This window comes from Crotalus tigris, unplaced genomic scaffold (genome assembly GCF_016545835.1).
Source record: "Crotalus tigris isolate CLP2741 ecotype Arizona unplaced genomic scaffold, ASM1654583v1 scf7180000017791.1120302, whole genome shotgun sequence".
NCBI lineage: Eukaryota > Metazoa > Chordata > Lepidosauria > Squamata > Viperidae > Crotalus > Crotalus tigris.
Window position 1 is genome coordinate 539,928 of NW_024096638.1, and position 22,911 is coordinate 562,838.

The 22,911-nt window shown below is 56.0% G+C and overlaps 3 protein-coding genes across 4 annotated transcripts; 2 read left to right on the plus strand and 1 right to left on the minus strand.

Moving 5' to 3' along the window:
• The first annotated feature begins 2,426 nt into the window (after positions 1-2,426).
• On the plus strand, positions 2,427-5,780 carry UBE2C (ubiquitin conjugating enzyme E2 C). Its single transcript, XM_039342374.1, has 6 exons — positions 2,427-2,562; positions 2,691-2,718; positions 2,896-2,982; positions 3,557-3,761; positions 4,071-4,130; positions 5,528-5,780. Exons 1-6 carry the CDS (start codon positions 2,465-2,467, stop codon positions 5,584-5,586), a joined length of 537 nt encoding a protein of 178 aa, XP_039198308.1. The 5' UTR covers positions 2,427-2,464; the 3' UTR covers positions 5,587-5,780.
• A 3,221-nt stretch (positions 5,781-9,001) lies between these two features.
• On the minus strand, positions 9,002-15,334 carry TNNC2 (troponin C2, fast skeletal type). Of its 2 annotated transcripts, none has more exons than XM_039342403.1 (6): positions 15,225-15,334; positions 13,970-14,021; positions 13,201-13,344; positions 13,003-13,117; positions 9,557-9,693; positions 9,002-9,241 (listed from the first exon to the last, which is right to left on the minus strand). In XM_039342403.1, exons 1-6 carry the CDS (start codon positions 15,225-15,227, stop codon positions 9,210-9,212), a joined length of 483 nt encoding a protein of 160 aa, XP_039198337.1. In that variant the 5' UTR covers positions 15,228-15,334; the 3' UTR covers positions 9,002-9,209. The 2 variants fall into 2 exon arrangements, with proteins under 2 accessions (XP_039198337.1, XP_039198336.1); XM_039342402.1 differs by having other exon boundaries at positions 15,216-15,325.
• Positions 15,335-19,903: 4,569 nt separating this feature from the next.
• Positions 19,904-22,882, plus strand: SNX21 (sorting nexin family member 21). Its single transcript, XM_039342404.1, has 3 exons — positions 19,904-20,555; positions 21,566-21,723; positions 22,173-22,882. Exons 1-3 carry the CDS (start codon positions 20,294-20,296, stop codon positions 22,842-22,844), a joined length of 1,092 nt encoding a protein of 363 aa, XP_039198338.1. The 5' UTR covers positions 19,904-20,293; the 3' UTR covers positions 22,845-22,882.
• The last annotated feature ends 29 nt before the right edge of the window (positions 22,883-22,911 follow it).

Here is a 22,911-nt window from a genome sequence, read left to right on the forward strand (position 1 = left end):
CTCTGTTTCTCTCTGTATGTAAAAAAAAGAGTGGCCTCACGCTGTTTTGGACAAACTGGCAAGCTTATTGGGCGGGGCTCCTGCCTTTGCTGCATCTCAGCAGGAAGCAGTAGCGCTCTCTCGTGCTCTCTCTCTCTCTCTCTCTCTCTCTCTCTCTCACACACACACACACACACACACACACACACTGAGTGGGGGAAGAGGACTGGCAGACCAAGGGCAGGAGAGAACCAGTCCAATAAGAACGTGTGTCAGCTTGTCGGAGAACAGCGTGAGGCCAGGTGAGCAGAAGATCAGAGGGAGGGAGGGAGACAAAGGGAGGGGGGGGGAGAGAGAGAGAGAGAACTCATGCACAGCAGCCTCTATTTTTAATTAAACTCTTCAATCAAGCTCCCCTTCCTTTGTGTGTGCGCATTCTGTGGCTCCCAGTATGTTCTCTGGGAAATGGGTCCAAGTGGCTCTTTGAGTGTTTAAGGTTGCCAACCCCTGGTTTAGCTTGTTGCACGGATCCTGCCTTTGTGGCTTTTGGAGGGGATGAAAAAGTCAAGAATGACCTGGACTGTGGCCCACAATCTCTTTCCGGGCCTCTCATTCTCTCTGGATCCGAGTCATTCAGTAGCACGGAGCAGGTGGGGGGGCAGAGCTGCCTTTCCTTCCTCAGGGATACTTCCGCTGGGCATTGGTGGGGTAGGAGAGGCCGCCCCAGGGACCCAATCCACCGGGAACTGCAGAGCTTGCTTCTCTCTCCCTGCTTTATTGCATCAATGTGAAGCTGCAGGAGGAGGTCACCCAGCTGGTTGGGGTGTCACTTGGGGCGTGCAGATGATGCCCAATGATGCATTCCCCTCCCCCCAAAACACTAGAGATTTTAGCAAACTAGTGCACAACACGTACATCTTGCAAAGCTTTGTCTAAACCGCTTTTGAGACTCACTGAGCTGGTTCGGGAATTCTGGGAGTTGAACATTGGATGGAAGCTAACCAAGGAGAGAAGCAACCTGGAATTAAAGAGAAGCTTCCTAACAGGACAATTAATCAGTGGAACAGCTTCCCTCCAGAAGTGATGGGTGCTCCATCACTGGAGGTTTTTGAGAGTGGATAGCCATTTGTCTGAAATGGTATGTAGGGTCTCCTGCTGGACTAGAAGATCTCCAAGGTCCCTTCCAGCTCTATTCTGATTCTGAAGTCCACAAGTCTTAAAAAGTTGCCAAGGTTGGACACCTCTTGGTCTATGCCAGGGGTAGGCAACCTTGGCTCTTTTATGACTCGTGGACTTCAACTCCCAGAATTCCTGAGCCAGCCACGCTGAGGGGAAAGGGAGAGGTTTCCAAGCTCAGCCAGGCTGGCTAAGGAATTCTGGGAGTTGAAATCCATGAGTCATGAGGGGGCCATAGTTCCCCCATGCTGGCTCAGGAATTCTGGGAGTTGAAGTCCCCGAGTCATGAGGGGGCCATAGTTCCTCCATGTTGGCTCAGGAATTCTGGGAGTTGAAGTCCACGAGTCATGAAGGGGCCATAGTTCCCCCATGCTGGCTGAGGAATTCTGGGAGTTGAAGTCCACCAGTCATGAGGGGGCCATAGTTCCCCCATGCTGCTCAGGAATTCTGGGAATTGAAGTCCACGAGTCATAAAAGAGCCAAGGTTGCCTACCCTTATGCGGTTAATTATTTTAATTTTTTTTTAACCTAGCGTCTGTTTTAATCCTACTGGGGGTGCTCTCGTACCTCCCCCCCCCCGCCCCACTTCCCTGCGCACCGTTAAAATCAAGAAGTGGTGGCAGGACATAAACTGGGGGGCGGATATTTGGGGTGAAAAGCCAAGGACCGAATGGGAAATCAGCTCTTGTGACCGCCTATCAGTCCCCAGAGCCGCATTCAACGCCGTAAAAGACGATCTACTGGAAGGAGAGGGGAACAACCCCAGCCCCCACCCCCCACCCCGCTTGGGGAAAACTAGTTTCCACCCATTCTCCAAAATTGGGGACGGGGAATGAGAAGCCCCGGGCAGAAGAAGCGAGAAGAACGAGGTCACCGGAGCCTCCCATCATCCCCTGCCCCGCTTTCCCGGAGAGAAGCCGGCGAGTTTGTGTGTTTGTGTCTGCTTGTGTCTGTCTCTGTATGTGTGTGTATGTGGAGGTAAAGTCCCCCAGCCCCCGGTCAGGGGCGGAGCGAAGGACGGACACCCAAAGCCGCCCCCCCCGCGCCCTCAATCTCGCAACACCCCTGCCAGGTCGACCACCGGAGCCCCGGGCAGCCGCGCCTGCCACTCCACCACCCCCCCCCCGCTCTTGAAGGAGGCCCCGCCCACGCCTATCGGAGCAACGCTGCCGCGGCGGCCAATCGCTGGGCGCGCGCGCCGCCATTGGGCAGATCGAACGCGAGCCGGGCGCCGATTGGCTGAGCCCGGGGAGCTTTGCAACATTCAAACTCGCAGCCAAAGCCGGGCGAGCCTCTCCCTGCGCCCGCCATGGCCTCGCAGAACGACGACCCCGGCGCCGTCGCCCGCGGCCCCGGCAAGGCGGCAGAACCCGGCGGGGGCGCCGCTCGGGGCTCCGTCCGCAGCAGGTGGGGCCGAGCGCGGCCGGCGGGGGTGACTTGGGGGGGGGGGTGGCTGGGCACGTGCAGGGCCGGCTTCGGGCGACCCGGTCGGCAAGGCGCCGCCCGGGCTGACTTCTCTCTTTCTCGCCCCGCAGGCTGCAGCAGGAGCTGATGACGCTGATGGTGAGTCTGGGGGGGCTCTCTACGCCTGGGGGGGGAGAAGGGGGGGCTTTCCCCTGCCTGCGACCGCCACCGTCCCCCGCAAACGGCCGCGCCCCGGAGCCGCCCGCGTCCTCTTTCCAAGCGCCCGCGGCCCCACAGCTCCGGGGCGCCTCTGATCCGCCTGCCTTTCCCTGGCAGATGTCTGGCGACAGCGGCATCTCGGCCTTCCCGGAGTCGGACAATCTCTTCAAGTGGATCGGGACCATCAACGGCGTGGCTGGGACGGTGAGCGGGCCAAGGAAGACGGAGGCCTGAGGTTGGGCCCCGCAGGGCTCGCCTCCGGCTCCTGTCCCCCCCCCCTTCCTCTCCCCCAACCCGGCAGCCTTTCACCCTCTGCAAATAAAGCGGCGAAGCAGGCGCGGCCCCGGTTGCCAAGCGCTGATGTTGACGAGGGAACGCTCAGATGCGTGAAAGAAGCGGCGGTGGAGCTGGTGAACGGGGCAGGTTGTCTGCCCACCCCACTGGCTGGCAGGCGGGGGGAGGAGGGTTCTGATGCCCTCGTGGGAGCCTCTTGGGGGCATCAGGAGCTCCTGGGGAGAGAAGCCTCCTTCCTTTGACCAGCCAGAACCCTCTCTGGCTGTTGGGGGAGGGGTTTCTGGGCAGATGCCCCCAGCTGCAGAAACGGGATCCCCCCCCCAAAAAAATCAGCAGCACTCTGGGACAATGGGCTTTCAAGCAGAAAACAGGTGGTGATGGAAACTATTGAGGCCACACAGGCAAAGGGGGAGGCCCCAGAGAGGGTCCTGCCCTCCCCCATGCCACACCTGATCTTTTTCCCCCTCCCCTTTTGCAAATGCAGGTCTATGAGGACCTGAGGTACAAGCTGTCCTTGGAGTTCCCCAGCGGGTACCCCTACAACGCCCCCACCGTCAAGTTCCTCACCCCCTGCTACCACCCCAACGTGGACCTTCAGGGGAACATCTGCCTGGACATCCTCAAGGACAAGTGGTCAGCTCTCTACGACGTCCGGACCATTTTGCTCTCCGTCCAGAGTTTACTGGGAGGTGAGGAGAAAGGGGGGCCTGGAATCGGGGGGGGGGCTAGCAGGAGGAGAATTTCTCCCCCCCCCCCCGCCAGCCAGCTGTGGAATTCCCACTGAAGCCTCTGAGCTGCACCCCAAGAAGTAGAGTTGAGGGGGTGGGGGGATCCTGGCTGTGCAGAAAAGAGTCATGCAGTAACTGACTACCCGGTGTCAGGCGCGCTGCCAAGACCTGGCAGAGCAGAATCCCCCATCCCGCCATGGCAGGGAGGAGGGAGGTGAATTTGATTCTGTTACAAAAAAACGTGATTTGCGACCTTCTTTGCCACTTCAGAGCCAAACGTGGAAAGTCCTTTGAACGTAGAGGCTGCTGAGCTTTGGAAGAACCAAGCAGGTGAGTAGCCGAGTCAGCTCGGACTGGTGGTAAAAGCAACAGGCTAGAAACCAGGAGGCGGGGAGTTCTAGCCCCGCTTTAGAAGGAAAGCCAGCTGGGTGAATATGGGCCAATCACCAAGAAACTGGGAGTTCTAGTCCCGCCTTAGAAGGAAAGCCAGCTGGATGACTATGGGCCAATCACCAGGAGACTGGGAGTTCTAGTCCCCCCCAAGTAGAAAGTCAGCTGGGTGACTTTGGGCCAGTCCTCTCTCTCAGCCCAGCCCACCTCACAGGGTGGTTGTGCTGGGGAAAACAGGAGGAAAAAGGAGTATTAGTCATCTTCACCATCTTAGCTACCTATAAAGTAATAAAGGCAGAATTAAATGCTAACAAATAAGGAAGTCTCCTGAGAAGAGAACCCTTGGAAAGACGCCCCTCCCCCCCAGCACTGAGGGAGAGTTGCAGAACGCAACTTGAGCTGGGGTGGGGTCCTTTCCTTCATTTTAAGAGCTTCATGAGGACTTGGGTCTTTCTTGTCTGAAAGTGGTGGAGGCAAGCAACTTTTGGTTCTTTTTGGCTTACCTTCTCCGGCCTCTTGTCTTTTTAAAGCAGCTGCTTTGTGCCGTACAGGCAGTCCTCTACTTACAACAATTTGTTGAGTGCAGGGGTAGGCAACCTCGGCTGTTTTAGGACTCATGGACTTCAACTAGCTTACAGCATAGCTGACTCAGGAATTCTGGGAGTTGAAGTCCATGAGTCCTAAAAGAGCCGAGGTTGCCTACCCTTGGTTTACTGACTGTTGGAAGTTACGACGACACTGAAAAAAAGTGGCTTAGGACCATTTTTCACACTTGTGACCGTTGCAGCATCCCCGTGGTCATGTGACCCACATTCACCTGCTTGACAACTGGTTCGTGTTTACGATGGTCGCTGTGTCCCGGGGTCCTATTTTTGCAAAAGCAAAGTCCACGGGGGAGCCAGATTCACTGAACAGCTGTGTTACTAACGGAATAATGCAGCCATTCACTTAACTGTGGCAAGAACAGTCGTAAAATGGGGTAAAACTCACTTCGCAAATTTCTCATTTAGCCACAATAAATTTGGGGCTCCATTGTGGCTGTAAGCAGAGAACGACCTGTATAGTTTTTACAGCTGCACAGTTTCATGGCTGCAGGAGAGCAGGCACACTATTTATTTTTATGAGACTTATATACCGCTTTAAGTGCAAGCACTCTCTAATTGTGCAAAAGAATTGCCGTGCCCTTGCATCTTTGCCCAGCTCTGTTGGGGAGGGTGGGTGGGCAGGATTTGATGCCCAGAAAATCTTTGGCTGAATTTGACTCGGTCTCCACCCTTTTTTCTAAACACATAACCGTCTCCGGGTCCTTAATCTGTCCCTGTTGTCTCTTCACACAGCCTACAGAAAATACCTCCACGAATCCTATCGAAAACACATGAAGAGTCAGGATACTTGATGTCCTTCCAGCCAGCACACCACTTCACTGGGGGGGGGGAGAGGAGGGAGCCCCGTGATAACGTCTTTTCTCTCTTCTGTTTTATCCTTGTGATTTCTGTACGTCAGCCCCTATTGTATTATAGATCATTTTAATGTTTATCTGGCTTTTTCCGTGGTGCTAATGTATAAATAAACTTCCCTTGTTTTTATAAAGTGATGCCTATTTGAGTTTGGGAGTGGGTTTCAATGAATTGAAAAAAAAAGGGCAGAGAAGAGTAACAAAGATGATCAGGCGTCTGGAGGCTAAAACATACAAAAAAGAGTTGCAAGAATTGGGGATGTCTTGTCTAATGAAGAGGGCGAGGGGGGACATGATAGCAGTCTTCCAATATTTGAGGGGCTGCCCCAAAGAAGAGGGGGGTCCACCTAATCTCCAAAGCACCTGAAGGCTGGACAAGAAGCAATGGATGGAAACTAATCAAATAGAGAAGCAACCTAGAACTAAGGAGAAACTTCCTGACAGTGAGAACAATTAATCAGTGGAACAACTTGCCTCCAGAAGTTGTGAATGCTCCAACACTGGAAGTTTTGAAGAGACTGGACAGCCATTTGTCCAAAATGGGTTTGGGGTTTCCTGCTTGAGCAGGGGGGTGGTGGTGGACTAGAATACCTCCAAGGTCCCTTCCAACTTATTCTGTCATTTTGAATTCCCTTGCATTTACTGAGAAAGGGGGAAATGTCATAGGGGGGAGTTGCGTTACAATTTTCATTTACATTTCTACCTATTCCTTATTCCTCTGGACAAAATTGAGAAATAGAGGTTGGATTCAGTGTTGTTCTTTTATAATGTCTTTTTGTCATGGGCAAGAATATGAAAAATGAGACCTTTGTAATGGATCGACACCATCTTGTGCTCTTTTGGGGTTTTCAGTTTAAATAGCTGCTATTTAATACGGAGTGGGACTAATTACCTCCCACACCTCTCCACGTCTACGATTTTAGTATTTAAAGATATAGATGAAATACTCTTGTATTTTTGTTTTAAACAAAGCTTGATTATTTTTTTTTCCTACTTGTGAGATAGTTTAGCTCAAGGGTCTTCAAACTTGTCCAGTTTAAGACTTGTGGACTGCAACTCCCAGAATTCCTCAGCCAGCCCTGAGGGCTGGCTGAGGAATTCTGGGAGTTGAAGTCCACAAGTCTTAAAGTGGCCAAGTTTGAAGAGCCCTGGTTTAGCTCCAGTGAGAAAAGACTGGTACCCCTAAGCCTTGATGGTCTGTGGTCATATAATGGTCATTTTTCACTTGCACCTAATACCCCAGAAGAGGGGGGGGGCAATATTTCCAAGTCACTCCGCAGAGCAGGAGGGAAGGCCAGAGAGAGCTGGGAGACAAGGCTGGAGACCTCCCTCCTCCCAAATGCTGCAGAGTTCCAGTTTTAAATGCTGGTTATTTTCTTGTCCTCAAATCTCCCTCCAGTCTAAGTTGAGTTTTGCCCCATTTTGTGACTTTTCTTGCCACCGTTGTTAAGCAAATCAATGCGTTGTTAAGTGAATCTGGCTTCCCCATTGAATTGGCTTTTGTCAGGAGGTCACAAAAGGATCCCAGGGCCCCTGGTGTATAACTGCACCAGCCTTTAAAATCCTCCTGTCCGTTTCACATGGAGCCCCTTGGACTCCGATCCCGGACATGTCTAGGGGGGGCTTTCCCTCCTCCCTCCGAGAGCCTCCAGCTGACACAGCTGAAGTCACAAGTTTTGGCTTGCAAGGGGGGGCAGGAAATTGTCTTCCTGGAGGAAATTGTTCGGCCCCTCCCTTGAGGACTGGTGCTCCTAGACACCCCCCCCCCAGAGGTCTTCTTCTTAGGTGACCCTGTCCAGGAGTTGCAGCCCTTCCTGGGGAGCCCTGCTGCCCTTAGATCTGGGTCACCCCCTCCCTGAGGGGCTCCAGTAGACAGGTGTAATCCTGGCCCTGGGCATTGGGGGGGGTGCTGAGGTGGAGAGCTGCCCCAGCAGGATTACAACCAGCTTGGAACCCTCTGAGTCCGCATTGTTTCACACTGTTCCCTGTGGGGTGCATTGTTTTACTGCTTAGTTTTGTGGACTGCTCAGAGTGGAGTGGAGTGGAGAGGGGAGGAAGGAAGGAAGGAAGGCAAGGCAAGGCAAGGCAAGAGTAGGAGGGAGAGATAGGAGAAGGAAGAAAGAAAAGGAAGGAAGGGAAGGGTAGGAGGGAGAGAGAGAGAAAAGGGAGGAAGGAAGGGAAGATTGTGAAGGAAAGATAGGAGGAAGAAAGAAATAGAAAAGGAAGGAAGGAAACGAAGGGTAGGACGGAGAGAAAGAGATAGGAGAAAAAAGGGAGGGAGGAAGGGAAGGAAGGGAAGAGTGGGAGGGAGAGAAAGGAGAAAGGGAGGGAAGGAAAGGAGGGAAGGAAGAAAAGGAAGGAAGGGAAGGGTAGGAGGGAGAGAGAGATAGAAAAAAGGGAGGAAGGAAGGAAGGGAAGAATGGGAAGGAGAGATAGGAAGAAATAGAAGGGAGGAAGGAAGAAAAGGGTGGAAGGAAGGAAGGAAGCGAAGGGTGGGAGGGAGAGAAAAAGGGAGGAAGGAAGAATGGGAGGGAAAGATAGGAGGAAGAAAAATAGAAAAGGAAGGAAGGGAAGGGTGGGACAGAGAAAGATAGAAAAAAGGGAGGGAGGAAGGGAAGGAAGGGAAGAATGGGAGAGAGAGAGAGAAAGAAGAAAGGGGGAGGAAGGAAGGGAAGAGAAGAGTGGGAGGGAGAGATAGGAAGAAAGAAAAAGGAAAGAAGGAAGGAAGGAAGGAAGGAAGGAAGGAAGGAAGGAAGGAAGGAAGGAAGGAAGGAAGGAAGGAAGGGCTTGGCTTCTCATTCCACGGCCATCTTCCACGGTGAGGAGGAGGGGGGGCAGTGTCCGCCACTCAGGAAGGGGATCCAGAGCCGTTCAAGGGAGCTCAGTTGCCACCATGCAGCAGCCCTGCTTATCGTCCATTTCTTCCACGAGGCTGGCAGATACACAGCCGGGCACAGAGGCCAGCCTGCCTTTGGGCTTGCAGGTGGTGGGGGGGAGAGGTTAAGATGCCTCCCTTCCCCCCCCCCATGCTCTGCTTTCTCCCTTGAGCCAGCCTGGGATGGGCAGGGGGGGACAAGGTGCCCTGCCCTGAAGCCCAAGGAGAGGCAGGAGCCCCACGCCTCTCGGAGCCCCCCCCCTGTCCCCCTCCCTGGGTTTAGTTCCTCCAAAGGGAATGTAAGCGTACTCCTTGGACGACCCCTCCCCCTGCCTGGCATGATGGGGCCCACTCAGAGGACAGGAAGGGCGGTGGGGGGGGTCTTGCCTATCTCCCCCTCCCTAGCCAGGCAGGCTCTCTGGGGGGGGGGGGTGAGGGACGATGATGCTTCCGCTACCAAACTCAGCCCCGCAGCCCTTCTGCTTCCAGTCCGCTGCTCTTTATTGAGGTGTCAGTGTTCAAAACAGGCTTTCAGAGCTGGGGATGATGGGATCCAGAGTTTTGCTGAAGAGGCGTCTCTGAGCTGTGCAGAGCAAGCTGGCGCAGGAGCAGGGGGTTCGGGGGCTCGGCGGGGCTGGGGGGAGCTGCCCCCTCCCACTGGCTAGTCTGCCAGGAATGTCTCGACGCTTTACTGCACACCCTCCATCATCTTGAGGAACTCTGGGGGGAGATGGAGATGGGTCAGCCCCCCCAGCAAGGATAGGCAGCAAGCACCCCCTCCCGGATGGGGTCTGGAGGAGCCAAGGAGGGAAGCCCCCCACGAAGGGGCACCCAGCACCCGCCCAACCTGAATTGCTTGCGGGTTCCAGGAAGGGCTTTGCCCTGGGGTCTTGGCCCCTAGGGTCCCAAACTCCATGTAGGGAGAAGGCTGGGTCAGGGCCTTTCTCCCCGTGGGGGGACAGGAGGGAGGGGAGCTATGGGTCAGCCCCCAAGAAGCTCCGTCCGTCTGTCCGTCCGTCCCTCTGAGCTGCTCACCATCGAAATCAATCCGCCCATCGTTGTTTTTGTCTCCGTCCCTCATCAGTTCCTGGATCTCCTCTTCCGAGACCGCCTCCCCAGACATCCGGAAGATCTCCACCAGCTCCTCGGCATCCAGGAAACCATCGGCATTCCTGGCAGGAAAGGGGGAAGGAGTGGAAAAGCTGAGATGGGGCAAACATCTCCCCCACTGTGGCCACTGTCAGCTGAGCAAAACTGGCCCAGCAGCATGGAGGGCACATCCTGTCCGGTTGCCCAGTCCAGTTGAGCGCCACAAGGCCTCAAGGACTCGGAAAGCCCCAGAGCCAGGGGTAGGCAACCTGGGCTCTTTTATGACTTGTGGACTTCAATTCCCAGAATTCCTGAGCCAGCTATGCTGAGGGGAAAGGGAGAGATTTCCATGCTGAGCCATGTTGGCTCAGGAATTCTGGGAGTTGAAGTCCCCGAGTCATGAGGGGGCCATAGTTCCCCCATGCTGGCTCAGGAATTCTGGGAGTTGAAGTCCACCAGTCATGAGGGGGCCATAGTTCCCCCATGCTGGCTGAGGAATTCTGGGAGTTGAAGTCCACCAGTCATAAAAGAGCCAAGGTTGCCTACCCCTGCCCCAGACCATCCCACCTCTGCGGCCTCAACACCAGCAGAGACCAGAACCAGAAGGCAGAAAAACAGAGTAGGAAGGGGCCTTTGAGGTCTTCTAGTCCAACCACCTGTTTAAACAGGAGACCCTAGACCAGTTTGGACAGTGTTCAAACTTGAACACTGGGCCCTGTCTAACAAAACGAAATTCAGTGTCGAGAAAATAAGGTTTTACACTCAGGCAAGAAAAGCCAAAACGTACAGGGGCAGATTAGGTGAAACCAGGATCCATGGAAGTAACTGTGAGATCTCGGAGCCCAAGTGGATAATCCCTTAAACGTGAGCCAGCCAGCCAAATAAAGACCGTGCAACCCTAAGCTGCATTAACAGAGGGATTCAATCGTGATCACGTCAGGTACTAATACTAAGTAAAACGACACCTAGAATACTGCAACCAATTTTGGTCTCCACACTATGAAAAACATGCTGAGACTCTAGAAAGAGTGCAGAGAAGAGCCACAAAGATGATTAGGGGACTGGAGGGTAAAACATATAAGGAACGGTTACAGGAACTGGGCATGGCTAGTCTAGTGAAGATTTTTTCTGGGCTCCAAGATCACCTCAGATGGGGACTGCAGCCAAGAAATTAAAAGATGCTTGCTCCTGGGGAGGAAAGCTATGGCAAATCTAGACAGCATACTAAAAAGCAGAGACATCACCCTGCCAACAAAAGTGCGTATAGTCCAGGCCATGGTTTTCCCAGTTGCAATGTATGGCTGTGAAAGTTGGACCATAAGAAAGGCCGAGTGCCAAAGAATGGAGGCCTTTGAACTATGGTGCTGGAGAAGACTGCTGCGAGTCCCTTGGACTGCAAGGCGTTCAAACCGGTCAGTCCTAGAAGAGATCAACCCTGACTGCTCTTTAGAAGGCCAGATCCTGAAGTTGAAACTCAAGGACTCTGGCCACCTAATGAGAAGGAAGGACTCACTGGAGAAGGGCCTAAGGCTGGGAAAGATGGAGGGCAATAGAAGAAGGGGACGACAGAGAATGAGGGGGCTGGATGGAGTCCCTGAAGCCGTAGGCGTGAGCTTAAATGGACTCCAGAAGATGGTAGAGGACAGGAAGACCTGGAGGAACGTTGTCCATGGGGTCGCGATGGGTCGGACACGACTTCGCAATTAATAACAACAACAGTCTAGTGAAGAGAAGGAGCAGGGGAGACAGGATAGCAGTCTTTCAATATCTGAGGGGCTTCCACAGAGAGGAGGGGGTCCACCTATTTTCCAAAACAAGAAATAATGGAAGGAAACTGATCAAGGAGAGATTCAACCTAGAAACAAGGAGAAATCTCCTGACCGTGGGACCAATCAATCAATGGAACAGAAGTTGCCTTCAGATGTTGTGGGAGCTTCATCGCTGGAGGCTTTCAAGAAGAGACTGGCCGGCCATCCATCAGAACTGGAGTAGGGTCTCCTGCTTGGGTGGGGGTTGGACTAGATGACCTACAAGCTCCCTTCCAACTCTGCCATTCTGATTCTGAAGGTCTGAAGAGTCTCACCTCCACTGGAAAGGCAAGGTCCATCAGGTAAGCCCTGACCTGCCCCCCTAGCCAAGGACTAGCCCAGAGGGCAAGAGGGAGCTGCCCCCCACAACTGCTCTCTCTCTTCCAGGCCACGCAGGGAGCCACAGAGGCGTGGAATCCTCCAGCTGTGGGCTAACTTTTGAGGAGGACAGATGTGCCGAAGAATCTTCATTTGGGAACGTGGGCAAGAATGGACGACTCGTTCCACTGAATGCCCCCCCCCCTCTGCTTGGCTGGAGCACCAAGTAACCCAGGCTAGACAGTGGGAGGGAGAGGAGTCTAGTCCCACCTTAGCCACGAAAGACAGCTGGGTGACTTTTGGGGCCAATCACCAGGAGACGGTGCGTTCTAGTCCCGCCTTAGGCCCCAAAGCCCTATGGATAACTTTGGGGCCAGTCCCTCTCTCCTGGCCCAGCCCACCTCACAGGTGTCATGGTTCCGAAAAGAAGCAGCTTTTCAACGAACTTTGAGGCTTATTTACCTTAAAGAATCCTCTTGTTTCTGCATAGCTTCGGCACATACAAAGCTTAAGCCAAAAACTGAATCCTCCCTCCCCCAATCCCCCTGACAAGGCATAACGCACTCCTTCATTTTACAGTCATCAATCACATTCTCCAGTTAATGTGAAGTGTGAAGTGCCCCTCCCCTTACAGCTGACCTTGGCAATACTGTGCTCAGATATTGTTATGGTTAGCGAGCATATTTTCCCATCCACTAGGCTAGTATTATCTGCTTTAACTCCAGAAGTGCTATACAGGCTAAATCAGGGGTTCTCAACCTTGGCAACTTTAAGACTTGTGGACTTCAATTCCCAGAATTCCTCAGCCAGCTTTGCTGGCCGAGGAATTTTGGGAGTTGAAGTCCACAAGTCTTAAAGTTGCCAAGGTTGAGAACCCCTGGATAAAACAGGTTTGCTTCTTCAGATGTGGCAAGCAAGAACATCCGATGTTAGCAGTCTTGACAACAGGGTTGTCATTGTAGGGAATATAGGAGGTGTATTCTTAAGTGCATTGGCCACTTTGAGTTCCTTATGAGGTTATAAAGAACTCCTGTTTGAGAGAGACGGTGGTTTAGAAATATGAAATATAACAGAATAACAGAGTTTAGGTCATCTAGTCCAACCCCTCCCACCGCTCAAGCAGGAGACTCTACGGACCCTATATAACTAAATAAAGATGAGATAGAAATCTAATGAATAAATAAGAAGCATCCTCCCGCTCCCCCAAGACCAGCCTGCCCCCCCCAGCAGACCCCCCCCGCCCTGCCCAAGGACCCAGGGGCCCACCTGTCAAAGATGCGGAAGCATTCGGCCAGCTCCTCCTCGGACTTGCCCTTGGCGTCCTCCTTCATCTGCCTCACCATCATCACCAGGAACTCCTCAAAGTCGATGGTTCCGCTGCCTGCAAGGGGGGTCCCAGCCCAGAATTAGGGGGGGGTCTCCCCAGGCCCGTCTCCCCCCCTCCCGGCTTCTGCCCCCTCATACCATCCTCATCCACCTCCTCTATGATGGCGTCCAGCTCCTCCTTGGTGGGCGTTTGGCCCAGCATCCGCATGACTGTCCCCAGCTCCTTGGTGCTGATGTCGCCCCCCCCATCGGCATCAAACATGTCAAAGGCGGCCTTGAACTCTGCAGGGGGGCACAAGGGGGCGCTCAGCCTCTGCCGGAGAAAGGCAGGCGCCCCCCCCCCCCGCCTCCCTGCTCTCCCCATTGCCAAGACGGGCACCAAGCCCAAACATTCAGAAGTGGCCTTGACTTACAACAGTTTTGTTTAGTGACTGCTCGGAGTTACAACGGCACTGAAAAAAGTGACTTGGGACCAGTTTTCACACTTGCCACCCCTGCGGCCCCCTCCCCAAAGTCATGTGGTCAAAATTTGGAGGCTTGGCAACTGACTCATATTTATGACGGTCGCAGCATCCCAGTTGGGTCAGTTGATCCCCTTTTGCGACCTTCTCAGCAGCGAGGCCGATGGGGAAGCCAGATTCACTTAACAACGATGTTATTAACTGAACCACTGCGTTGATTCACTTAACAAGAGTGGCAAGAAGGTCGTAAAATGGGATGTGACTCACTTAGCAACTGTCTCACTTAGCAACAGAAATGTTGGGCTCAGTTGTGGCCATAACTCCAGGACTGGCATCCCCTGGCCAAACTCCACTATGCCCCTCTGGGCACCTGGAGCCCCCCCACCCCTCCCTCCTATGCCCCCCCAGGGCTGCCCTCACCATCCCGCCCCATCCGGCGGACTCACCGGCAATCATCTCCTCACTGAGGTAGGAGCGGGCCTCAGCCTGCTGGTCAGTCTGCAAGGCAAAGACAGGGGTGACCGAGGGCCGGGGAGGGGGCCCAGTGGGGCCTGCCTAGGGGAAATCAGTGCCCCCCCATCTCACCTGACCTGAGTCCCAGGGCCGTTCACAGCGTCTCTCCCTGCCAGTCTTCTGTGAGCACCGGGGGGCTCCTCACCCCGAAAGCAGGACAGTGGCCCACCCACCCACCCCTCTACTCCTCGGCTGGAAGCAGCCGCAACCAGGGACGGGGTCCCCTCTGGGGAAGGACTGCCAGAGAAGGGCAGGGGGGGCAGGGAACCCCATCCTCTCTTCCTCTGGTCCTTCCAAGCACAGCTGTGGCCCCAGACAGAGCCCCAGGCTGAGGTCCGGGGAGACGCTGGGGGACAGTCTCCAAGTCTGCCTGGCTGGAGAAGCTGGCTGCTCCCCTCCTCCTCCTCCTCCTCCTCCTCCTCCTGGGGGCAGCTGCTCTTGCCCTCCCTCCCCCCTGCCTCCCAGGCCTCTTCCTTGGTCCCTCGGCCAGAGGCAGCCGGCCAGAGCGAGGATGCTTCTTGAGACGCGGGCTATTCTTAGCCAAACTGGAGCTGCCGGGAGCGCCTTCTAGGGGCGGCTGCAGGCGGTCTGCCAGCCAGACCCGCACCTGTCCAGCCCCCGGATTGGGTTACTCCTTCAGGACGCTCTTGGGGCTGTGAGATGCCCAGGCAGTCCTGGCGCCTCCTGATCCGGGGCTCAGCTTTCCCCACGGCCAGCTCCCCCTTTTCGCAGCCTCTGCAGCCCTCCCGCCTCGCCGGAGGTCCCCGGGAACGCCGAATCGCCCCCCTTTGCCCCCCAAACCTCCTCTAACCCCTTCGGCTCAAGCAGCAGAAGTACCCACCGCCCCCACCGCCCGGCCTGCCCAGTCCACCCACCCCCCACCCACCCTGGCCGCTCGCCCCCTCCAGTCGCCCCAGCCGCCTCGGCCAACGGGTCGCTTTGCCCCCCGGCCTCACACAGAGCGGCTCCGCCAGAGCACGGCTTGTGTCCTGGCCGCTTCCTCGCCGCTCCTGCGCTGGCCCTGGGCGCCGGGGCCGCCTTGTCCCATCGGACACTCGACCAACCAGTCCAGCCGGCCATCTGTGCACAGTCGGCGCTCCCGTCCGGCGTCCTGGCAGGAGGGCCAGCTCCAACCGTCCTTGCGCCGTCCATCACCGGGCTCCGCGCCCGGGGTCTTACCATGCTTACCATGTTGGCAGGTGTCACCCCGGAGCCACCCACAGAACAGAACCTCCGTGTCCCCCTCCGGTCTGAGCAGGTGGCAAACGCTGCCCCGCCACCCGCCCGGCCCCCTTTGTACCCCGGAGCCCGGCAGGGCCCCCCCCCGGCCCCTCCGATTGGGCGCCAGGAGAGGCAGCCCTGCCCGAGGCCAATCGCCTCCGGCCTCACCTGCCGATTGGTCAGCCGGGCATTTTACCAAATTTAGCCAAGGTTCTCCCGGCCGGGAAGGGGGGCTGAGCGCAGCGGGAGGGGCAGTCCGAGCCGGGAGGGGGTTCAATTCCCCACAATTTGAGGGAAACTGCATTGCAGACCGAATTGCCCTTCTGACCCGCCCCCCCCCCCAGCCTGGACGGGAATAAAAATAGACCTCTGTCCCATCTCAGCATCCCGCGGTCAAGAATGAAACCCCAAGGAGGCTGTCTTGATTCACACCCCCACTTGTGACGGGAGGGGGGGAGAAACTGGCTCACTCAGCTTTAGGAGGATAAAGCATTTCAGCAGCCCCCCCCTCAAATCTGCATGGCAAGGGGTGGGAAGGGAGGGAGGGAGGTCGCAGCAGTTCCACTAAAGCCCCTACGCGGTTCTCCCCCATTCCTGCCCCCTCGCTGTGCTTTGTTTATGGGGGATCCTGTTTCCCACCTCTCTGCGTCTGGGAGGGGAGAAGGCCAGAGGGCAGCCCCCCCCCGACCCCTGGCTTAGGGGAGACAAAGAAGCCCCTGCACATGCTGCATGCAAACCAGGATGCCCCCTCCCCCCGTTGGGGGGGGCTACTTGGGGCAGGGCAGCCCAATTCCTAAGGAGGGGGGGGCTGACAGGCAGGAGCAGCTGGAGCCCTCCCCCTATTAATAGACATGCCCAAGGAAAGCTGCTGAGGAGGGCAGTGGGGCAGGGAGGTAAATAAGGCGGAGAAGTGCTGGCTCAGATGGAGGGGCCAGCCCCCCAACTCCCACCCTCACGCACATCCACAGAGCATGCACCCATCTTCCTGGGAGGGGGCTGCCACTGGCAATTGACATTTGATTTAGCTCACGTTGCTCCTGTTCGTCTGTCTATCTTCTCTGCTGTAAATACAAATGTTACATAGGTTTATTTATTTAAAAAAAACTAGACGTTTGTGTCAGCGTCTCTAAGTTCATTTGGACATTTCCCTGACCCTGTGCCGGGTGAAATGGGCTGGGGGAAGTAATGGGGAAAGCCCAGCTCCCTCTAGGCTGCATCCCCCGTGTTCAAGCCCAACGTCCCCTCGCTTTGGGGCAGAAATGGATGAAAACTGGAGGCCGGACGGAGAGGCCTCTCTTAGGAAATAAATTGCCCTAATCTTTGGGACTGACCTGCCTGGAAATTCCCTGAACTGGAAAACAAGTCTTACCAGAATGGCTGAATGGCCCCTTCCTTTGTTATCAGGACATGGCTTTATCCAAGGGTGAGTGTGCCACAGGCAGAAGACGCCCTGCTCGGTTCCAGCAAAGCATTTGGAGACATTTTTCCTTAAAAGTGTGATTAGAGTCCATTGCAGCTGGGTGGCCAATAGATTTAAATTAATAAATACAACTGCCTGGCATGGCAGATAAAACGATAAACATTTGGCTCAAAAATGAGTGGCGAGTGGCTTTTATTAAACTGCTGGAAGCTTGGCTTCCCTCGTAGTCCGGTGCTTGGCCTCCTCTCTTCAAGATTTTTCTTCAAGGACATGGATAAAGAAAGAAAGCCGATTGAGGGCTTGAAGATGGCACAAAATTGGAAGGGGCACCAACACCCTGGAAGGCAGAAATATTATTCAACGCGATCCTGACAGCTTGGGAAACCGGGTTGAAATATCAGAATGAAATGTCACGGAAACAAAGGCAAAAGGCTTAACTTGGGAAAGAAAAGCCAAAGCCCGTGGGGGGGGGGCTGGCTTGTGGTAACACCACTAATTAGAACAATTAATCAGTGGAAAAACACGGATCTGGAAGTTGTGGGTGCTCCAACACTGGAGGTTTTTAAAAAGGGATTGGACAACGATTGTCTGAAATGGTATAAGGTCTCTTGTTTGGTCTAGCCCAGGGGTAGGCAACCTCAGCTCTTTTATGACTGGTGGACTTCAACTCCCAGAATTCCTGAGCAACATGGGGGAACTATGGCCCCCTCATGTCTCGTGGACTTCAACTCCCAGAATTCCTGAGCCAGCATGGGGGAATTATGGCCCCCTCATGACTCGTGGACTTCAACTCCCAGAATTCCTGAGCCAGCATGGGGGAACTATGGCCCCCTCATGAGCCGTGGACTTCAACTCCCAGAATTCTTGAGCCAGCATGAGGGAATTATGGCCCCCTCATGACTCGTGGACTTCAATTCCCAGAATACCTGAACCAGAATAGCTCAACTTGAAAACCTCTCCCTTTCCCCTCAGCAGGGCTGGCTCAGGAATTCTGGGAGTTGAAGTCCACGAGTCATAAAAGAGCCAAGGTTGCCTAGCCCTGGTCTAGATAGAAGACCTCCAATAACTGGTATTCTACCCCTGGCCTAGATAGAAGACCTCTAATTCTGTTATTCTACTCCTTGTGAAGAACGTCTTGGAATAATATCTGACTCAATAGAAGTTAACAGCAAGATATAACTGGCAAAAAGGGAATGCAGCTTCAGCCTGTAGCATGACTGGCTAGGGAATTCTGGGAGTTGAAGTCCACAAATCTAAAAGTGTCAAGACTGGACAACCCTAGACTAGAACACAGAGCTTAGCCATTTCTGCCATGCTGCTAATTTTGCTGCTTGCCATCACCTCTCAGTGGCTTTTCGGTCCCTCCTTTTTGAATTCTTGCCTCTGTCCGAGGGGAAGGGAGAACTCCTGAAGGCCTGGAAATCAATCACAATCGGAATAGAGCTGGAAGGAACCTTGGAGGTTTTCTAGTCCACCCCCCCTCCCCCCCCCGCTCGTGCTCAAGCAGGAGAGCCTATAACAGTTCTGACAGATGGCTGTCCAATCTTTTCTTTAAAATTTCCAGTGATGAAGCATCAACAATTTCTGAAAGCAAGTTGTTTCACTGATTAATTGTTCTTACTGTTAGGAAATTTCTCCTTCGTTCCAGGATGTTTCTCTACCTGATTACTTTCCATTTGTTGCTTCTTGTCCTGCCTTCAGGTGCTTTGGAGAATAATTTGACCCCCTCTTCTTTCTGGCAGCCCCTCAAATACTGGAACACTGCTGTCATGTCTCCCCTAGTCCTTCTTTTCTCTAGACTGGCCAAACCCAAGTCCTGCAACCGTTCTTCATAAGCTTATGTCTCCACGCGCTTAACCATCTTGGTTGCTCTTCTTTGCACTTTTTTTTTTCCAAAGTCTCATTCAGGCTGCAAATGGGTCCAGTTTCTTTGTTAGCTTACTGGGGTCATGGAGAGCAAGTTGGGCAGTCATACAAATTTCCATAAATTAGCACATTTCCAGAGAGGAGCTTTTAGGGCAAAACTGGGAGGGTCCCAGAGTCATCCTTTGTAAGTGACAAAATTGCTAAAGGAATGCTCCTACCTTGGCAGCTTGACAATGGGTGAACTTTGCACTGAATGGAATTGGGTAAGATGAACAGCTTTATACATTGGAGTAATAAAATAGAGAAATAAGTCAGGGGTCTTCAACCTTGGCCCTTTTATGACTAGTGGACTTCAACTCCCAGAATTCCCCAGCCAGGCACCCTGACTAAGGTAAGAGTTACCACTGGCAAGATGGGCAGCTAGTAACTTTTACAAACACATTTCTTAGATCTCTTCTAAATGTGAATAAGGATACAGGTAGTCCTTGATTTACGACCACAACTGAGACCAACATTTCTGATGCTAAGCATGACATTTGTTAAGTGAGTTTTGACCCATTTTATGATCTTCCTTGCCAAGTGATTAAATGAATCACTGCAGTTGTTCAGTTGGTAACACGGTTGTTAAGTGAATCTGGCTTCTCCCCCATTGACTTTGCTGATCAGGTTGCAAAAAGGGGTGACCCCCCAGGATGCTGTGCGACCATCATAAATATGAGTCGGTCACCAACTGTCTGAATTTTGTCCATGTGAGTGTGAGGATGCTACCCTGGTTGTTAAGTGTGAAAAACCATCATGAGTGACTTTTTTCAGGGCCGTTGTAACTTTGAACCGTCACTGAATGAACTGTTGTAAATCGAGGACTACGGGTCATTAAATATATGAAAGAAACAATTCTGGGAGCTGAAGCTGCCCGGGTCCAGAGCCCCGGGCTGGGAACCGGAGCCCGCTTCTGGCCAGCCTGCCGCTGTCCAAGGGGCGGCGCGGCCGCCCAGCCGATCTAGACCAGGCCGGAGGGGCCGCCGGGCCGGAGCAGCTCCCAGGCGCGCCCGAAGCCGTTTCCCTCCATTCAGGCGGAAGCAAGAAGGGCCCGCTGACCGGCGCGCTCCGGTGCCCGGTATCTCTGCCGGGCGGGCGCCGCGGCGAAAGGGCGAGGACGCCTCTGGGCTGCGGGCAGACGGGAAGCCGAGCCGGCCTCGGCGCCGGAGCCAGCCGGCCAGGAAGGCCGACTGCCGGGGAGGCCCGGGCGCTGCTCCTGCCCGCCGGCCCCTCCGCAGGCGGCCCGTGGCCGGAGCGGCGGTGGCGAGAGGAGGCGGAGCGGGGCGGCGCTTGGCCGGGCTAGCGGCGAGGGAGGCGGGCGGCGCCGTCCCCGGGGAGCCGCCACGTTCGTCGCCGGGGCCCGAGGAGGGCGGGGGGTCCTCGCAAGTGAGCCGCTCAGCCGGGAAGCGGCCAGCGGCTCCTCCGGGCAGGCGACGGGCCGGAGCTCCCACGCGGCCGCCGTCTGGCTCCGAGCGGAGGGCGGCGGCCGGGGAGGCCATCCGGCTCTGGGGCAGAAGGGGCGCGCCGGGCCGGGGGTCGCGCCTTCGCCCCCAAAGCCCCTGGCAGGGCGGCGAGGGGCCTCCCCGGGAAGCGCGGAGAGGCCCGGAGCGGGGCACGAACGGCTGGGGCGGCAAAAGCCCCCCCCCCACAGCTGGAGCCGGCGGGGAGGGCCTCGCGCCCCCTTCCTCCCCCCCTCCGTCCGCCCCGCAGGATGGCCTCCCGCCTCCTGCACCGGCTGCGGCACGCGCTGGCCGGGCCCGGGGAGGCCGAGGGGGGGGCGGCCGGGGGCTGCGCCGGGCCGGAGGACTGTCCGGAGAGCTCGGAGCTGGAGGACGACACGGAGGGGCTGGCCACGCGCCTCAGCGGCACCCTCAGCTTCAGCAGCAATGAGGAGGACGAGGAGGAGGACTGCGAGCGGGGAGCCCGGCTGGGGGGCGACCTGGACTTGCCCGGAGATGCGGCGGAGATCGGAGGTACAGGCTAAACCCGGGGCGGGGCGAGGAGGGGGGGCAGAAAGGCGGGTGAGCTGCCGACAACGGTGTCCGTCCGATTCTGGGCCAGCTGAGCCGGGGGGGGGGTCAGATAAGCAGCGTTCACGAGTGGACAAGACCCTGCGCCATAATTCCGGCACCCTGAATTTATTTAAACTCCTCCCCCCCCCCCGGTTTATAAGAGAAGATTCTAGCAGCTTCCCTCCCTGGTGCTGAATCTGGGCTCCAGTGGAAATGCAATTCAGTTCAGAATAGAGCGGCCAGGGACCATGGAGGTCTTCTAGTTCAACCCCCCCTCCACTAAAGCAGGAGACCCTATACCAGGGGTAGGCAACCTTGGCTCTTTTATGACTGGTGGACTTCAACTCCCAGAATTCCCGAGCCAGCAACACTGAGGGGAAAGGGAGGTTTCCAAGCTGAGCCATGCTGTCATAAAAGAACCAAGGTTGCCTACCCCTGCCCTATACCAAGGGTTGGCAACCTTGGCTTTCTTATGACTGGTGGACTTCAACTCCCAGAATTCCTGAGCCAGCATGGCTCAGCCTGGAAACCTCTCCCTTTCAACGCAGTGTGGCTGGCTCAGGAATTCTGGGAGTTGGAGTCCACGAATCATGAGGGGGCCATAGTTCCCCCACGCTGGCTCAGGAATTCTGCGAGTTGAAGTCCACCAGTCATAAAAGAGCCAAGGTTGCCTACCCCTGGCCTAGACCATTTCAGACAAATGGCTGTTCAGTCTCTTGTTAAAAACCTTCAGTTACGAATCAGCCAACTCTGGTGGCAAGTAGTTCCACTGGTTGATTGTCCTCACTGATAGGAAGTTTCAGTTCTGGATAAGACCCTCCCCCACCCATGTATTGGGGAGGGAAGAACTTCCTCCACCCCAGATCCTTGGAGTAGGGGCCCCTGACTCCTCTGCCAGCCCAGGGGCTCCACAGGCCAAGCTCCCGGCCTCAGCCGTTGCTCTCCCCCTTCTCCTCCCCCCTCCGGTGCAGAGTCCGGCTCCCCCCTGGCCGAGCAACGGGGCAGCCACCTGCTCACCCGGCAGCTGCAGGAGCTCTGGCGGAAATCCCGGGGCAGCCTCGTTCCCCAGCGCCTCCTGTTTGAGGTCACCAATGCCAGTGTGGTCAGCGAGCGCAGCTCGAAGCACGTGGTGAGTATGGGGGGGGGGCAAAAAAGGCAGACCGGGAAGGAGCCCCCTGCCCCTGCTTGCAAGGAAGTGGGTGCGTGCCCCCAAGGAAGGCCAGCCCAAAGCAAGATGTAGCCCCCCCCCAGTTTTGGAAGGATGGAGCTCACCTGCTCCCCACAGTCTCAGCAGTCTCTTCTCCCCAAAGGGGGCTGCCGGGGTTGGGGGGGGGTGTGAGGGTGGCAGCTGGCCTTGACTGTTGTCTCTTTTCTTCTGCTGCTGCGTTGGGCTCTCTGGGCTCAGAAGAGCCTCAGGTAATTCTCTCCCAGGGCCAGGAGCTGCCCCCGTGTCTCTGCCACTCGAGGGGACCCTCCATGGGAGGCCTGCCGGTGGGGGTGTCGACAGGGAAGGGGGGCCAGGCTGGGCTGGGCAGCTGCTTCTCACTCCCCTTCACCCGTTTCTCTATTGGCACCCAGCTCTACACCATCTACTTGATCCGGGCAGGGCAGTTTGACCACATGCCCGCCGCCGTCGCCCGCTGCTATTCTGACTTCGAGCAGCTGAATCGACGCCTGCGCCGCCACTTCAGCCGAGACATGGCGGGGGTCTCTTTCCCCCGGAAACAGCTGTGGCACAACTTCACCCCCGCCACCATCGCCAAGCGCAGCCGGGCGTTTGAACAGTTTCTCTCCCGCCTGCACGCCTCGCCGGAGATCCGCCGCTCCGCCACGTTCCTGGAATTCTTCTTCCTGGACAGCCTGCAGGGGGCGCAGCGCTTGACCGGCAAGGGCCTCTACCCCGAGGCCTTGGCCACCTGGCTGACCTCGCGGCGGCTGCAGGAGAAACTGGGCGCCTGCCGCTCGGGGCATTACTTGCTGACGCTGGCCGGCCTGACCGTCTGCCATCAAGAGCTGGAGCAGTGGGCAGAGGCCTACGGGGCGTGCCAGCAGGCCCTGCAGCAGCTGGAGGGCCAGCAGAGCCACCCCCTCCTGGCTGCCCTCCTGCAGACCCACATCCACCTGGCCTGGGGGCTGGGCAAGGACAAGCAGCAGGCAGAGACCCGCCTGCGCGGCCTGCGGGAAGCCGGGGAGGGCAAACAGCCACCACCCACTTTGAAGGAGCTGCTGCTCAAACAGCCGCTGCCCTGACCCCCTGCCAAGGGAGGGGAGCTGCCGGGAAGTGGGGGCACCGGATGAGCAGCGGGGGGGGGGGGAA